This window comes from Peromyscus leucopus, chromosome 2, assembly GCF_004664715.2.
Source record: "Peromyscus leucopus breed LL Stock chromosome 2, UCI_PerLeu_2.1, whole genome shotgun sequence".
Taxonomy (NCBI): Eukaryota; Metazoa; Chordata; class Mammalia; order Rodentia; family Cricetidae; genus Peromyscus; species Peromyscus leucopus.
In genome coordinates, this window is record NC_051064.1 from 120,813,069 (window position 1) to 120,830,808 (window position 17,740).

General features: G+C 46.6%; 1 protein-coding gene and 1 long non-coding RNA gene across 4 annotated transcripts; one reads left to right on the forward strand and one right to left on the reverse strand.

Moving 5' to 3' along the window:
- Positions 1 to 1,734: 1,734 nt before the first annotated feature.
- LOC114704943 (erythroblast membrane associated protein (Scianna blood group)) lies at positions 1,735 to 15,225 on the reverse strand. Of its 3 annotated transcripts, XM_028886494.2 has the most exons (13): positions 15,011 to 15,225; positions 13,961 to 14,045; positions 12,656 to 12,748; positions 12,142 to 12,477; positions 10,756 to 11,037; positions 9,090 to 9,206; positions 8,481 to 8,513; positions 8,016 to 8,048; positions 6,366 to 6,386; positions 5,186 to 5,206; positions 5,063 to 5,089; positions 4,947 to 4,973; positions 1,735 to 3,507 (listed from the first exon to the last, which is right to left on the reverse strand). In XM_028886494.2, the coding sequence occupies exons 2-13, from the start codon at positions 13,983 to 13,985 to the stop codon at positions 2,792 to 2,794; spliced, it is 1,731 nt and encodes a 576-aa protein (XP_028742327.1). In that variant the 5' UTR covers positions 13,986 to 14,045; positions 15,011 to 15,225; the 3' UTR covers positions 1,735 to 2,791. The 3 variants fall into 3 exon arrangements, with proteins under 3 accessions (XP_028742327.1, XP_037058783.1, XP_028742328.1); XM_037202888.1 differs by lacking the exon at positions 5,186 to 5,206; XM_028886495.2 differs by lacking the exon at positions 10,756 to 11,037 and having other exon boundaries at positions 15,011 to 15,224.
- Positions 4,682 to 9,198, forward strand: LOC119087442. Its single transcript, XR_005090894.1, has 3 exons — positions 4,682 to 5,145; positions 6,288 to 6,523; positions 9,113 to 9,198. It is a non-coding gene; the product is annotated as an uncharacterized LOC119087442 (long non-coding RNA).
- Positions 15,226 to 17,740: the final 2,515 nt, after the last annotated feature.

Below are 17,740 nucleotides of genomic sequence, written 5' to 3' on the forward strand. Positions count from 1 at the left end.
CACAGGGCCTTGCGCTTACTAGGCAAGCGTTCTACCACCGAGCTAAATCCCCAACCCCTGGATTTTTGACTTTTCGAGTTTTATTTTGAAAAACAATAAAGATTAGGAGCCTGCAAGATAAAGAGTGTAGAGATTAGTTGAATGTGTAAAATAGCTACAAGCTTTTGTCTTTGCATGGTCTTTCAATGCCTGTCTTTGGAGATGGAAAAGGTTTAGGGTTAGAGATGGCTCAGTGATTAAGAGCAGTTACTGCTCTTTCAGGTGACCTGAGTTCAATCCCTAGCATCCATATCAGGCAGTTTACAACCACCTGTAACTCCAGATCCAGGGGATCCAATGCCCCCTTCTGGCTACACACACACACACACACACACACACACACACACACACAATCTGAAAAGACAAAGAGAGCAACAAATTTTATAATCCTAGCTTTCTCCTCTATAAAATTCCTGACACAACTATTGTAAGGATTAAATGAGTGGATAGATAATTTCCTGCCTCCACAAATATTTCTCTTTTCTGTTGGTAACTTTTCTCAATAGGTAAGACCAGTGTGGGTTAGTTTTAGTTTTAGGATTGACTATTCAGGCAATTATGTTTGGAGCTGAAAGATGTGTGTAAAATATAAGTATCTAATATACACTATTAGTTTGTAAACTGGTAAAAATAAAACATCAGAAGGCAGACTCCAGAGTAAAACTGGGTTTATTATGAACTGTGTCTAAAGTTTGCTTGAACAGAGGCTGAGCTATTCAGAAACCAATACCATCATGTGTTTTCTCCACACCTTCCTTCACAATGAAGACAACGTGCCAAGCAATAAATGTTAAAAATTGTAATTTAATAACTGTACAAAGACAAACAAAATATTCTGTTTAGGCCATGTAATGGCAATTTTTACATACCACCTTGACTAGGTCACAAAGTTCCCAGATGCTTCATCAGACATTATACTTGTTGTCTCTATGAGGGTAGTTTGGACAAGATTGACATTTAATCAGTAGCTTGAGTAAAGCAGTTACCCTCCTTCATTCCAGTAGGAGCCATCCAGTCAGTGGAAGATCTCAGAACAGTTTTGCCTGTCAGGCTTTGGACAGGACATCAGCTCTTTCCCTGCCTTGGACTGGAACTAAAACATTGGCTCTTTTTAGGTCTCCAACCTGCCAACTTCAGTCTCATATTTATTCATTTTCTGCCCCCACCCCCACTACACACACACATACACACACACACACACACACACACACACACACACACACACATACACACACACACACACACACACACACACTCCAACACCCTGTTGATTCTGTTTCTCTCTGGAATCTTGACTAATACAGGCACTATTGGAAAGAACTTGTAACAGATCTAGTTCCAGAAGGGTCCAGCTGCCTTCCCACCTGCAAACTGATGGGAAGTTCCACAAATAGTCTGAATCACATACACGGGTATGACTTGGAAGTGACTTGCCTTCTTTACTAATCCACATCCAAAAAAAAAAAGGATGTGTGATTATGTGTGTGTGTGTTGATTTATCATTATATGCAAAGAGTTGAAGGTGCCCTTGAAGGCTAGAAAAGGAAGTCTCATCCTCTGGAGCTGGAGTTCCAGGTGGTTGTGAACTACCTCATATGGGTGCTAGAAACCAAACTCAAGTCCTCTGCAAGAGCAATAAGCTCTTAATCAACCAGCCATCTTTCCAGCTCTGAATTCATTATTTTATTGTCTCACTCTGTAGACCAAGCTGGTCTCAAACTTAAAGAGATCCACCTGCTGGGATTAAAGATGTGCACCACCATACCCAGCAATAAGATATCTTGAATAGATAACTTTCTTGAAAGCAGCAATTTCTGACCCAGAGGCTCTTGTCAAGTCTTGAAGAACAACAGACTTGTTGGTATACTGAGGTGAGCGGCTCAAACTGCCACTCTTTCTCCCTGGGCCTCTCTGAACTTCGTGAGGTATTCAGAGGGCCAGAGCCACAGACTGCCGAGTGACTCATCTGCTCAAAGCCACACAGCTGGCTGCTTTGTTTACAGCTGTGCCTACCAGCTCCTATGTTGAGGTTTTCTGGGGATTATGGTTCCTGGTCATCATGTAGGTCAATCAATGTTTGAAAACATGTACATTCTAGATGTCTCCATTTCAGACCAGCTGTTGAAAACATATACTCTGGATGTCTCCCAATTGTGATGTAAACAGCATGAAGAAAATAGAAAACAGTGGGGTATTGACACCTCGGTTTCACTCCTGAACAAAGAAGGAAGGATGTGTGATTCACAAGACATACACTTGTGAAAAGCTGGCTTTGGGAGATAGAGGCCTGAACTTGGGGGTGGGGGAGGGGAAGAGAATAACAGGCTTTAACAGGCTTTAATGGAAGATGTCTGGGGTCTGGGGCTGTAGCTTCACAACTGAAAACCCACTGAGAAGGCTGACACTGTGAGAAGTTCCTCTCGGGGTTCCCTCAGGTACGGAGTCTTTTCCCCTGAGCCTGCACTGAATGCTGCTGAGATCCAGCCAACGTCTCCTACTAAACCTCTACCAAGTGAGCTTTGTTCATCTCAAGAATCACCCACCAGGGTAATGGAAATGTCTAGTCTCCAGGGGAAAAAGGCAGCGTTCGGAATTGAGCTCTGGGAGAAAGGCGGCACAGACAGAAACCACAGAAGGGTCTGGATTTGGGTCAAAGAGATGAGGTACCGGAGAAACAGGTGCTGGGCCAGGAGACAGAGTCCAGGGTGCCAGGCTAGAAGATGCTCATGTGAGTGGATCACAGGGCACAGCCCTACAAAGAAGGAGCCTTGAACCCCTGAAGAGCAGGGCTGAGGTTAGATGGCCAGGTATCATTGAATGGGAGAAGCTCGGAACCTTGAGGAGATAGTAAGGTTGGATTCACCTTCAGGGACACATCTCCATTAGCTTGACTTTTTTCTTCTTGTTTGGTGACAATTGATGCCTCTGATTTCTGGAGTTCAGTACAAATGATTAGAGGGGCTGTGTTCCTCCCCTCGTCATGAAGACAAGGTTCAAAGAAAGGGCGGAGGGGGCTGGAGAAACTGTGGGTGAATGTAAAGATGTGGGACTTGTCAGTCACGTTGTAGAAGGAGATAACTCCTGCTTCGTAGTCCAAGAAAACCCCCACACACTTTGGGGACTCTTTCAGCCGGAAGTAGGTCTGCGGGGACGTGAGAGCTTCATACTCATTCCTGCGGCTCTGTCGCACAAGCCAGTGGCCATTGGCAGGTGAGGCTGTGACCTTCCCTTTCCTGCTCACGGACTCACTACACACGCCAAGGATCCATTTGGTCTTCTCGCCCACGTACACTTCCCAGTAGTGACAGCCAGTTGTGAAGCACTCAGAACCGAGGACGCTGACAACAAAATCAAACCTCTGCGGGTGGTCAGGGACAGGCCGCTTCTTGTCGCCAAGCCTCACACATCTCCGATCCTCAGACAGGATGAGTTTGGGATGTGCTGTGTCAGGGTCCAGGGTCACCACCACTGCAGAGTTAGAGGTGAGAAGAGAAATTTATGTTTTAAGGAATCTTCAGGGAGATTTGGAGGGGGAAATCCTCCAGAGGTCTGCAATCTCTCATTAATCTGCTTTAGTTTCTGGCTTTCCCCAACCACCTCCATACTGCAAACAGACTTGTAGCTTGCAGGCAGAAAGCTTGCCTAGTGTATCTGAAGCCCTAGGTTCCATCTCCAGCACTACATAAAACAGGTGGGGAGACACAGGACGGTCCTGGGGAGTGGAAGCTGGAGCATCAGTAGCTCAAGGTCATCCTTGGCCTCAGAGAGAATTTGAAACCAGCCAGCACTGCATTAGACTGCCTCAAAGAGCCAAAACACACACACACACAAAAAAAAATCTAGACTTGGATGTTAGACCCTGTTCTGGTTAGTTTTCTGTCAACCTAATAACAAGCTAGACTCTAGTGGTTCTCAATGTGTGGGTCACGCCCCCTTTGGGGGTCACATATCAGATAATCTTGTATATTAGATATTAACATTACAATTCATAGCAGTAGCAAAATTACAGTTATGAGGTAGCAATGAAATAATTTTATGATTGGAGGGTCACCACAGCATGAAGACCTGTATTAGAGGGTCACACAGCACTAGGAAAGTTGAGAACCACTGGGTTAGAGTAATCTGGGAAGAGGGAAACTCAATTAAGAAAATGCCTCCCAGCCGGGGGTGGGGGGTAGTGGCGCACATCTTTAATCCCAGCACTGGGAAGGCAGAGGCAAGTGGATCTCGGTATGTTCGAGGCCAGCCTGGTCTACAGAGCAAGTTCCAGGATGACCAGGGCCACAAGAGAAAACCTGTCTTGAAAAACAAAAAAACAAAACAAAATGCTTCCATCATACTGAGCTGTAGGAAGATCTGTTGGGTTCATTTTCTTGATTAATGATTGATGTAGCAGGACTCTGCCCACTGTGGGTGGTGTCACCCCTGGGCAGGTAGTCTTGAGTTGTATGGGAAAGCAGGCTGGACAAGCCATAGGGAGCAAGCCAGTAAGCAGCAGTCCCCCACGGTCTGTCCTTTAGTCCCTGCTTCCCAGTTCCTGCGTTTGGCTTTGCCTGATGAGTGCCTGTAAGCTGTAAGCCAAATAAACATACCCTTTCCTCCTGTCTTAGTTACAGTTGCTATGGCTGTGATGAACCCTTGACCAAAAGCAACTCGGGGAGGAAAGGTTTTATTTGGCTTACATATCTGGAGTCGCAATCCTTTGAGGGAAGCCAAGGAGAACCATAGGTTTGATCCGACTGTGCTACACGGTGACAAAACTACTACTAATAACACGGTAAATAAAACTACTACTGATGATACTGTCAATAATAAATTTACAGTCTGCATTCAAATGGACGGGATGAAACTTACGTGACAGAAGGACGGACTCTGGGACGGAAACCCGTGAGATTGGTTTAACTTACCGAAATGCAGTCGGGCTCTTCTCCAGCCTGAAAGGCAAAGGCGGGGCTTGTTACCGCAGAGTAGAAGAGGAGGCAGCCCAGAGGGCGGAGCCAAACCCTGGGCAAGCGCATCTCACCTGCGTTGGCAGCCGCTCTTTTCAACTCTAGGGAAGAGGAAACAGGGAGTGAGCTGTCTGTCACTGGACGTACGGGGCAGGAGGTAAGTTGGTATGGAAATTATAAAAACGTGGGAAACTTACTCAGTTCCTTCCGGAGTTTCTCTGAAGAATAAAAACAGTTGGACACCTCAGAACAAGGGCAATTGCAAGGCTCCTGTCCCTCACACCCCCATTCCTGTAGCAGAGTAGAAGCAGCAGCCATGTCCTGGGACTTCCCCCATAACGATGTCTGTAATGGTGACACCGTTCCCAGCTGTGGCCTAGGGGTCTCCAGAGATATGACCGATGACCCCAAAAACCTTACCTTCAGGTCCAATAAATACTACATGTCACACTTGTAGGTGACAATATAAGCGAAGCGTGTGAAGACGTTATCAAATAAAGCATGTTTATGTAAAACTGTCGCCAAATCCCTATTAAATTTTGTTAGCAAATATATTTTCTCTATGTAAAATATGTAGGCATGTCACATGCCTTCAGTTTTTTTGTTGTTTGTTTTCTTATATTTTGGTTTGTTGGTAGTGGTGTTTGTTTTGTTTTATTTTGTTTTTGACACAGGGTCTCACTACGTAGCTCTCGCTGGCCTGGAACTTGATAGACAGACCAGGCTGGCCTCAAACTCACAGATTTGCCTGCCTCTGCCTCTTGAGTGCTGGGGTTAAAGGTATGTGCCACCATGCCTGGCAGGTGTTTTTTGATATTATTAAATGTTAAAAATTGGTTCCTGCCTGGCAGTGGTGGCGCACGCCTTTAATCCCAGCACTCGGGAGGCAGAGGCAGGCAGATCTTTGTGAGTTCAAGGCCAGCCTGGTCTACAGAGTGAGATCCAGGAAAGGCACAAAGCTACACAGAGAAACCCTGTTTCAAAAAACAAAACAACAACAACAACAACAAAAAATGGGTTCCCATGGATGAAGATGGCTGAGCATTCAGAAGGCTGTGTCACATTCAAGGGGGGACTCAACTGCTACAGACCCTGCCTCAGGGAATACCATGCCTGGGTATGAAGGACATCCAGATGGCCTCCCCTAAGAGAGGCACGCATTTGGTAAAACAGTTCCCATTTAGAAGCTGCGTAAGTGCTATGAGGAAAGAGAAGCAGAGGGCATTCACAATAGAGCTGTGGAGAGCCAGGAAACCCTCGGCTTCCGTAGTCTGCATTACCCTGTTCCCCGGCCCACAGAGCGAAACTGAGTCACTCAGCGCCAAGCAGAGACAGCAGCGGCAAGAAGATGGTGCAAGAGAACTTGACAGAACTTACTGAGGGCTTTGTGGAGTCTTCCTGCAAACCAGAGAGAGAGAGGAATAAGTGACCAGAGCCTGACCCTTTATCCTTGGAAGGCTCACCACTCGGCCACCCCTGCAAAGGAAAGGTCGGAGCTGCCTCCATCAGCTCCTCATCCAATCCTGGTTTTGAAGGTCAGACTCAAGAGTCCAACGGAGCTGGGGTCATTTTCCTGGCGGCAGGCTGCCCTTTGGTTCTCCTTTCCCTTTGTTTCTGTCTGGTCTCACTTCCTCTGTCTGTTTCCACATTCGTAATTTGTGTGTGTGTGTGCGCGCGCGCGTATGCATGTGTGCATGCACGTACTCGCATGCCTTTCTTACCTCCTGTTTACAGTATCTAAGGTGTAAACGTAGCTGAAGGCCAGCACTGACTCACTCCCTGGAATGACTTTGTAACTCTCTATAGCAATTCTCCAAAGTCACTGTTTCCACAGTTCGGGGTCCCGGGAAGTTTGGAATATTTATATGCTTCCTATGCTTTGCAAGAGTGCTTCTAGCTTCTCTAGAGGACCCACCAGGCCCATGGGTTCCCCAGCCTAGCATTATCCTTGCCAGAGAACTGGAGCTATGAGTCCAAGTCCACCCAGGTAAGGGCTAGACAGAGCGTAGGCTCTTGGGCTTGGAACAGTGCCACAGCCTCTCAGGAGCTTAGGATTTATGACTGTCGCTTCCACGACTGCTACTATTCACCATTTCCTGCTCTTACACAGAGTGAGATGGGAACCTCTTAACAGGGACATCCTTGGAATTATTATTCCTGCTTTGAAGAAAATGGGCTGAGGCTTAGAAGGACATGAAATCTTCTCAAGGTCATCTAACTAGTAAGTGACCAAGGAGGCAGGATTCCAACTCAAGTCCGTCTGACTTCCCTTACCATCACATAACGCTGTTCCTTTTCGCTCTTGGGTAGAACAGCCAGTGTGACTGCACTGTATACCCCACACCCCAACTCCAGGTTGGGGAGAAAAGAGGTAGGGCACAGCTTCTAGCATCACTGAACTAGGAGCCATCAAGCCAGTGTTGTATCTTCTCAGCAAGACTTGAAACGCATGTCTTTTGACTTTTGTCCTGGGTGGACCCCAGCACACGTCCATCCAATTAATGATGATGAAGTGGCATTGAAAGAAAGGAGTCCCAGACTCTGTGACAGATCTTTTGGAAAGGTTTTCTCTTTTAACACTGAAACTTACTATCCGCATATTACAGATGAGGAATCCAGAGTTCAGGGCAAGACTGAATTATTCAACTCCACGATATGGCAGACCAGCAAATGGAGTCAAGTACTGTTGACCCCAGAGCCAGCAGCCTTTCCATGGCACCACACCACCTCTCTCCATGTCAAGGTCATGTAGATTCCTGAGATTCTCATGCATCCCATGTGACCTTGTTGATATATGTTTCAGTCACATGCAGACCTCCTACTAAAATGATTGCTAGAAAGGCTGGGGAAGGGAGCACGTGGTGATCCAGACATGCATTTCCAGCACTGGCATCTCCTCACCCCCTGCCCCCAACTCCATCGCCCCTTGACACTGGTAACTAGCTTCTAGTTCTATGGAGGGGCTGCTGGCATTTGGCGTAAGTAGAAAGAATGTCATATTTGTTCCTGCCTCTCCCTCGTACATACCTTTTTCTTTGGCATGGTCTTCCAGAAGATTCTCTAGAGAAAGAAAAGGGAAAGCAAATAAGACTCTTGGCCATTTCTGTGGAGGGCCCTGAGTCCCTGTTGGTTTTATCAGCTCTTGAACTGCCCCAACTCTGCCGTCTCCATTCCCACCCCTCCTGGTCCAGCCCATCATCTCTCTTCTGAACAACAAAAATGGGAACCCAATTTGTCTCGCATGTCCTGTCTTACTCCTCTGGTCTCGTCACGTCACAGTAGCCAAAGAGCACTCTTCAAAGCGTGACTCTGATCAGGATGTCCCCGTTCAGTGCTTTACCACTGCTTTTAGGAGAAAGACTGAGTTCCTCCATCATCCCAAAGAGAAGGTGGTGGAACTTTCAGGTACAAAATTTAGATCTGCGAGAGCACTGGAGATACAGAAATCAACAAAACAAAAGCATGTCCCCCAGCCCTGCCCAGGACACTTACCTACCTCCATCACCTGTTCATAGAGGAGCTTCTCTAGAAGGGAGAGAGAGGACAGTGAGCTCAGCTTGGGAAGCACTTTTCCTCACACACGTTGTTGCCCAAACATGGCCTAAGCCGTCTAAATGAGACTGACCCCTTGCCAATATAGGTGTGTAGCCATTTGAAAAGATCAGAATCTTCACACCATCAGTTGGAGGAAGAGATGCTGGGTTATGTAATTTTCCAAATCCTTTGCAATCAAGAGCCCAAGAAATGTGACCATTTTAATAAGGGTTTTATTTATATCCAAATGAATATAATTGGATTTCCTGATTAGAAGTCTCTAATTCCTTGGTTAATTAGAAATCTGCCAGGGTTGGTTCCGATCTAATTTATCAAAGGGTGAGAATTCACAGCTCTGCTCAGAGCTTCTCTGCGGTTTACTCCATTCCCTCTGCCATGTGAGTCCCTGGTATATGACTGGCCTGGTTTTCAACTCGCAGGGTCTCCCACCTTCCATGTCCACATCTATTTCTGTTGGTCTTTTCTCAGAGCAGTCACAGTCTCCCACACCCCTTGCACCCCTCGAACCCCTCAAACATACACCTCTCCCCACAGCTTCCAAGTTACCTTTTGACCTTTTTTGTTTACAGATGACCCAAATGCCAAGAAGGATGAGGAGTCCCAAGATAGGCAAGACCACAGAGAGAGCCACCTCTGGAGAGGACAGACTTGTAGGAGCTGGGGCTGAAAAAGAGACCACCAGTGACCACCCTCAAGGAGACATCTGATAGCATCTCCGAGGGCAGACGGCTCAGGCACAGCCAAGTGTCTCCATCACCTAGGGAGAGCCCTGCCAAGATTGACGAGGCTCTTTGCTTCTCTTGGGAACTCAAACTCTGGGTGACAAGGAGAAATGGGGTGTTGGCATCTCATGAAGGCCTCTCAACCACAAGCTCACCCTGTCTTCTAACTCCGTGGACAAATATTCCAGGTCTTCAAAGTCCTGAGTGCAGCATCCCTCAGGAGTCCTGCCTGCCTTCTCTTCAAATCCTTTCTATTGTTCAACCCCAGGCTTGGCTGGAACAGCGTGTTCCAGACCAGCCTCTCGGCTCCACCATCAGCAGCGGCAATCGGAGGTCTACGGACCACAGCAGCAGGCCTAAAGCCCAGACAGGAAGGGGAAAAGAGTGTGGGGGTGGGGGGGGGGGGGGTGGGATTGCATGGTTGTGATCTCGGGATCAAGACTGGAAAGGGGTAATAGAGCTGCGTAAGTGGTGGGGAATCCCAGCTGGCTGTACGTCCTTGTTCAACCAGTGGGTGGCTCTAGGCAAGAGACCCAGCCTCTCCCAACCTGAGTTAACTCATCTGTAAAATGGAGATGGTTAAGAGTCCTAGTTCCCTGGGACTGGGGGGGGAGGGGACGGACTTAAATAAGTCACTTTAAACTTTTATCAGCTAGAGAGAGGCAGTGGCAGAAGTAGGAGGGGCATAAAGGGAGGAATGAAGAAAAGGATTGGCAGGTGTCCAGGAGGCTTTTCTCTACCAACTTATTTTATCACATGACTCTGTATTTCAAGGGGATTTCAAAGCTTCACACTTTTTAACCCAGCAGTTTTTTTTTTTTTTACTGTGTTCTGAATGAGCTCCCAAATATGTGTGAAGATGCCCACTGTATCATTAGTTATAACATGAGGGGAGAAATTGCAAAGCATCTGGAGTCCCAGAGACAGGCTCCGGTTAATTTGTTTGGATGCATAGCCCCACAATGAAATTGGATGCCCCCCATAATTAATTTATGAAAAAATACTTACGGATATAGACAAAAAAAAAATAGCTAAAGACTTGAGAAGTGAGAAAAAAATGAGGTACAAATATGCACACACACACACACAGAAGTGTGTGCACACTCCTCAGAGGGTATGCCCATGTAGGTAAGTCTTGAGAGCAAGACTCCCCAAAATGTTAGCAGTAGTTCTCTATAATTTGACATTATATGCCATTGTTTTGATTTCTCTAAAATGTTCCACTTTTTCAGGTTTTTTTTAACAATATACATTCTTAGAGCTATAATACGATATAATTCATAGAACAAAAAATGGAAAAATTAATTTTAAATTTTTTATAGGTATGGGTGTTTTGCTTGCATGTATGTCTGTGTACCATGTGTGTTTCTGGTGCCCCAATCACTGAGCCATCTCCCTACCCCTGAAAATTCTTTATAAAGTTCCCACTGAGGTAGGAATTTCCTCCAGGCCTCTCAGAAGCCTCGAGCTGATTTGCATCCCAGCATTACCTCCAATAACCATGAATGTTTTCTTCTCTTGGCCAAGGAACTCGTTGCGGACAGTACAGGACACATTTCCCGGAGTACTGTCCCTGACTCTGCTGAATACTGCTGTTCGGAATAGCCCAGTTTCGTCCAGGGAGTGGTTCTCCAATACAGATAGGAGCAGTCTGCCCTCAGTGTCTCTCCACTCCATCCATGGCTTTGGGAACCATCCCATTGACTGGCAGGCCAGCTGGATCCACCCAGCATCATAGCCCTCCACGTGGATGAAGGGGTCAGAACCTAAAACTGAAGAGGACAGACTACCTGATTGAGGTGACTGGCGGGGATGTGGCAAGGTCACGATCCAAGCCAGTGTCCTGTCCTCCACTGCTTCCTCTGATGGAAAGCCATAGCTGTTAACAGAACTATAGTTTCTGCCCTCTTACCCTTACCCACAGCTGCTCTATCCATCACAATGGGATAAAACAGTCCATCCAAATGAAGTTCAAGATCCACTCATGGCAATACCAGCACCACACTATTCTGATTCTTTGGGACCTCAGTCCCTGTTTGAAAATGACTTACCCCCCCACCCCCGAACCCAAAGGACTCCATGATTGTAAAGAGTCTACCAACTACTGTGTGTTTTAAATGAATTCATCCCTCTTTTGTAACTAAATACAATCAAAAGATGATCAGAGGTTGGAGAGATGAGATGGCTCTGGGGTTAAGAGCACTGGCTGCCGTTCCAGAGGACCCAGGTTTGATTCCCAGCCCCCACATGGCAACTCACAACTGTCTGTAATTCAAGTCCCAAGGGGATCTGACACTCTCTTCTGGGGCCTGTGGGCCCCAGGTACCCATTTGGTATACAGATCTACATGTAGGCAAAACACCCAAACACATAAAATAAAAATAAATACGTCTTTAAAAAGATGATCAAGCTGGGCAGTGGTGGCACACACCTTTAAAAAGATGATCAGTGGTAACCCCATGGAGCGAATGCAGAGACTTGGGTTGGGTCTGAGGTAGAGTGATTTTTGTAAAAACACAAGCTAGTTTGAGAAACAGTATCTGACTTCTGGCCCTTTAAATATTCAAGAACCTGGAAAAGGACCATGAAGCAAACCCTTGTCACAGCTAGGAATTCTAGCCCTTGAGGACTTTTCCTTGCAGCTCTGGTTATGAGTTTCTTGGTAATGGAGCAGAGAAGGCTGCCCTTGTCTGAGCCTACAAGCCTGTGTTTATCCCGGCCCTGCACTGTCCAGTGTTTCCCAAAGTCCAGGTTTCTTCCCCTCTCAGAAAGAAACACCAGTCAGGGCTTCATTGAGATGAGCAGACCGGGCTAGAGAAGACAGAGCTGACAAAGCCCTTGCCAAAGTGACCCAGGCCCCTCCAACCCATCCTAACCTGCCACTTGCAGGGTCACGTTGCCCTCTCGACTCTGGTTTCCGACCCGGAACTGGCATTGGTACGGCCCTCGGTCCTCGAGCCTCACATTCCTGATGTGCAAAGTGTAGCTATTGGCATCTCTCACCAGCTCCGTCCTGCCTTTGTATTCCGGCATCAGGTCTTCATCACTGTCCTGCCCATCCCGGAGCACGTGGACAGCCTTCGAGGTGCCAGGCAGGTGTGCGGGCCGTTGCCACCTCACCTCGCTGAGCACCATGCCTGGCCAGAGCAGGAGAGGGCAGGGCAGCTCGGCTGTGCCCCCGAGTGGAGCCAGGTAGAACTTGTCAGCATCCCCTGTGTGAAAGAGACCCAAGGGGAGAAGGGATGCTGAAGAGATGCCTTGCGGAGGAGTGAGAACGGGGAGTTTCTTAGGGAAGGACAAAGAAAAACGGAACCCAGGAAGAACCAAATTCCAGCACCATGCTTCATCCCTGTCAGACCTCCCAGGCAGAGAAAGATCCAAAACTCCTACCTGACACCTGAGCAGGCAGCTGGAGGAAGGCTAGAGTGAGCAGGCAGCCGAGAAGCCAGGCGCCACAGGGACTTGGTGGTCTCTCCATATGAACTAGGGCAGACACCGGAAGAGGACTGATGAACTTGAGCTGAGGAACCTAGGAACTGGGGCTGAGACCCAGGTCATATGTCCCACTTGATGAGCAAGGGCATGTGCTTCTAAGCTCAGCTTCACTACCCACTTGCTTGTGACACTATCCTTACACTCATGTGACAATGTGACTAAAATTCTCAGAAACTCTTTCTTTTCTTCATCTTTAAATATTTGAATTATATGTATACATGAGGGGAAGCGTGTGTATCATGTGAGTGCAGGTGCCCTCAGAGGCTACAAGAGGGTGTTGGCTCGGCTCTTAACTGGAGACGCTGGTGGTTGTGAGAAGCCTGATGTGGATACTGAGAATGGTCCCCTGCAAGAGCAGCAAGTGCTCTTAAGAGCTGGGCCATCTCTCCAGCCTCCCTGACACCCTTTTAGGTTTATATATAACCAACAGAGTCTACCCTTTCATCATGAAGGCACTAATCCTCCAAACAGGCACTTGAAGTTGAATAGACATGGGTTCAGTCTCACCTATTTCCAGTTGCTAGCTCCACATCTCTAGCAAAGTCGTGCACTATCTGTGATGCTAAGTTCTTAAACCATGGGGGAGGGGCTTCTTCACAGGTAGGTGGGAGGACTTCAAGGAGAGAATGCGCACCAGCACTGGCCATAGACTGGTGGAGAACAAGTGCTTGACACATGTGCACTGAACTAAAGGGACAGTCACCACTCAGAGGCGCAGATCACTGTGTGCTCTGCAGCGGGAGACCCCAGAGGCTTCCCTAGCCAAGCTCTGCCCATCCACTTGCTATTGCCTGAAATGCTTTTAGCAGGAAGCAGAATCTTTCATGCCACACCGAGGAACACGTTGAAAATGCCAACACTCTAGGAAGAGAGAACACTCCCAAAGTCTCTCCAACATTTCACATCCTGTGTATCACTTTGGCTATCAGAAAACAATCTGGGAGGGCTGGAGAGATGGCTCAGCTGTTAAGTGCACTTCCTGGTCTTGTAGAGGACCCGGGTTCAATTCCCAGGACCTACATGACAGCTCACCACCATCTGTAACTCCAGTTCCAGGGGATCCGATACCCTCTTCTGATCTCCACAGGCACCAGGAATGCACCTGGTATGCATACATGCATGCAGACAAACACTCAAACACATAAAATAAAATTTAAAAAATCTTTTTAAAAGCATAAAATCATTGTGATGCTTTGGTACCTGGTGTTTTCCTTGCGTGTGGCATCACACCCGTTTTCCATGCCACCACATATTCTTCTAACAGCTTCAGTGTTCCAACACAGACCTGTGAGAATTTTAAAAAATAATTCCATATGGTAGGCTTGAACTTTGCTCCTAATGACAGTGGCTTGCCATCTGGAATTAGGAGGCTGAGTCCTGGGAGTGGGAGTGTAGCCTCCAACTAAATGAGACTCTAAGTTAAAGAAAACTGCTCAAACTCTTAGGCCTTGAGTTTCCTCATTTTAAAATAGGAATATTTTAAAATTTCACCACCACATTGCCCTAAGGAAAGGTCAAATCAAATCAATCAAAATAAATTTTCTTGTTTTCCTACAGCCTTGCCTTCAGTAGACGGTATCAAGTTCTTAACAATTTGATAATGACATTGCATTTCTTAGAATTTGATAGTCCTTCATGCTGATCTGTATTTCTTTGATTATTCATTCATTTGGTCCTTGTTAATGACTTCCTCTGTATTTTGCTGTTTTTTTCTCTTTGACACATTTGTCTCTTAATGGCTTGCAAAATTCTTCATACAGTGACCAATTTTTTTCCCCATGACACAAGTTGCAGGTATTTTCCCCCAGTCAGAGTCAGTTACATTTTAAGTTTGAACTAGTTTGAGTTTTTGAAACTTCTAAGTCAGAAAAAAAAAAAAAAAAAAAAAAAAAAAAGAGGAGGAGGAGGAGGAACGGATCCCAACAGATGTCCTCTTGCCCATCTTGAGCAGTTTAAGACCCCAGGCATCTATAAATTCGCAGTCACCCAGTTGAGGACCCAGCAGATGGCGAGGGCAAACCGCATGCCTGCTGAAGTATTAATAGCACTGTGACGTTAAGTTAGAGTCTTTAGACAGAGCTGCCCTCGCTTGTCACTTGCTGTATTTTGGGCTCCTAAGTGGCAGCTAACCATCATCACATTTTAGATTTAAGATGTTCTTTGTAAAAAGAAAGATTTCTCTACCTCATGAGCTTCAGGGTCCTGAGAAATTTAAAGAACTAGACAGACTGAGAAAATAAGGGAACTCACCACATTCAGGATGCGGGGTCTCTGTCCTTTAGTGGCAGAGCTGGAGCCTCCTAGCTGGGAATTTCATCTCCCCACAGGCCAGATGATCTGACATCAAGCAAGAATGCCAGAAAGATCCCAAGAGGTGGGCCTTGGAAAAGTTCATATTCTAGACTGAGCCTCAAAGCCTCCCTCTGCCCCACAGATGGCCTTCTGGCGGTCCCTACAAACAAACAAGAAACGCCCTGTCTGCCCATCCCTGATAAAGCAGAAGTGCAGAAAAGAGGCTCCCCAAAAGCGAGGGAACTGCCTCCTGCCAAGGCAAAGAAAGGATGTTTCCCCCAATTCTCTTTTCCTCCAGTGCTTGGTGTAACAGTGACCCCCTCACTCCTTTTCTTAAAAGCTGGCTCTCCTTTGCTTCTCAACCAGCATAGACTAGAAGATTCGAGAATGAAACTGGGCTCATTACGTAAAGGGAAATAAGGCAGACTCAGGAAGACAATACTGCTGTTGACTCCTATATGTGAAGTTTATATTTAGAGGTGTGTGTGTGTGTGTGTGTGTGTGTGTGTGTGTGTGTGTGTGTGTGTAGGTCATGAAAATAGAAAGGAGACCATGGGAGAGGAGAAAGAAACCAGAAAAGGCAGAAGGAGAGCAAAGTAATACAGGCAATTTGAAAGCAGAAGGGAGGACCATTGGGGAGGAGGGGGAACAGCAAGAAGGGGTCAGGACTGTGTGAGAGGATACCGGAGGAGGGGTGAGTAAGGAAAAAGTGTAATGACACTTACACACGAAAATGCCTTGAGGAAACCCCTCACTCTGTAGGCGAACTTAAATTAGCTTTAAAAGTTAGGTTGGCTTCAAGACACCCGCCAATCAGCCATACTCTTTAACCACGACTTTTATCTCCAGCTACACCTTGATGTATAGTTTCAGACAACCAAACTTGCTTCCTGCCCCTCCTGTGTTACACCCTTTCCAACTGGCTCACCTTCCTACTGCCCAGGACTGCATTCATAGCGATACAAAATACGCACTTTTATGAAGATGTACTCGTCGTACAGACTCCCCTGCGGTTTCTTTTTCTCAGTCAACACTGGGTTTTGAGTCTAGCCAATTTTGGTGGTGAGGGCTGACCTGTCACCCAATTTCAGTGTAGCTGAGACTTGTCAGCAAGCTGTCGGGCCCCAGCAGCTGCTTGCTTACTGTCTGAGACTCTATACAAAGGCTCAGCAGCCTGTTTAGCCTGTGGGCATCCCTAGGGTTCCCCATAGGCGGTGATCTGAGGAATTCCAGGAGCAGTTCTGAGCCATCTTTACTACATCCTCCTCCAAGAGTTCCCACTGGGACCCTAGACTCAAGAAACCCTTTTCTTTGCCTGGATATCCTCCTAAAAAATCTTGCATTGAAGGGCTTGTCTCACACTCTACTTTGGGTGTGGAGTGGTGTTGTAGTAATTAAGACACTAAAATGCGCCGGGCGGTGGTGGCGCACGCCTTTAATCCCAGCACTCGGGAGGCAGAAGCAGGCAGATCTCTGTGAGTTCGCGGCCAGCCTGGTCTACAAAGTGAGTTCCAGGAAAGGCGCAAAGCTGCACAGAGAAACCCTGTCTCGAAAAAACCAAAAAAAAAAAAAAAAAAAAGACACTAAAATGCATCCATCTGGCAGGACTCTGGGTTTCATCTCCAGCACACACACACACACACACACACACACACACACACACACACACACACACAAGTGCTTTAGTATGTTAAATTTTAAAGAGCCACAAAGAAGGTATATTGTATAACCACAGTATTTGCTTTACAGTTTCAGAACAGAAAATGGGAGAAAACACAACAAGATTGTTAATACATCTTGTTTTATTAGTAAGGATTATATTCATCTTGTTTAAGTTTTTCTGTATTTTGTGAAATCTCTACAGTGGCTATTTATACTTCACCAGCCAGGAGAAAGCACAAGAGTCAGGTGCTGGGATAAGTGTTTGTATTGAACACAGGTCAATGTCAAGTGTCTTCCTCAATTGAATTCCACCTTATATTTTGAGACAGAGTCTCTTGCTGAACCTGGGCCCACCGAATACTTAGACTGCCTGGTTGTCATGCTCTAGGGATCTGCCTCTCTAAAGAGCATTTTATTATGTCATAAAACTCTCTTCTATGCTATAGTAATGGTTGTGTTGAATTTTAGTATAGCTACCCTCTTGTCCATCTTTTCTGTTTTGTTTTGTTTTGTTTTGTTTCTGTGTAGCCCTGGCTGTCCTAGAACTCACTATGTAGACCGGGCTGGCTTTAAACTCACAAAGATCAGCCTACCTCTGCTTCTTGTGTGCGAAGATTAAAGGTGTATGCCACTACATCTCAGTCTTTCATTCTTTTTTTTTTTTTTTTTTTTTTTTTTTTGGTTTTTCGAGACAGGGCTTCTCTGTGTAGCTTTGCGCCTTTCCTGGAACTCACTTGGTAGCCCAGGCTGGCCTCGAACTCACAGAGATCCGCCTGGCTCTGCCTCCCGAGTGCTGGGATTAAAGGCATGCGCCACCACCGCCCGGCTTTCATTCATCTTAACTCTGATGATAAGATGGCTTTAGCCCAGCAGTGGTGGTGCAGGACTTTAATCCCAGCACTCGGGAGGCAGAGCAGGCCACCCTGGTCTACAGAATGGGTTCCAGGACAGCCAGGGCTACACGGAAAAATCCTGTCTCAGGAAAAAAATTTAAGAAGTGTTGACTGATGCAGTGTTTCCCTCTTA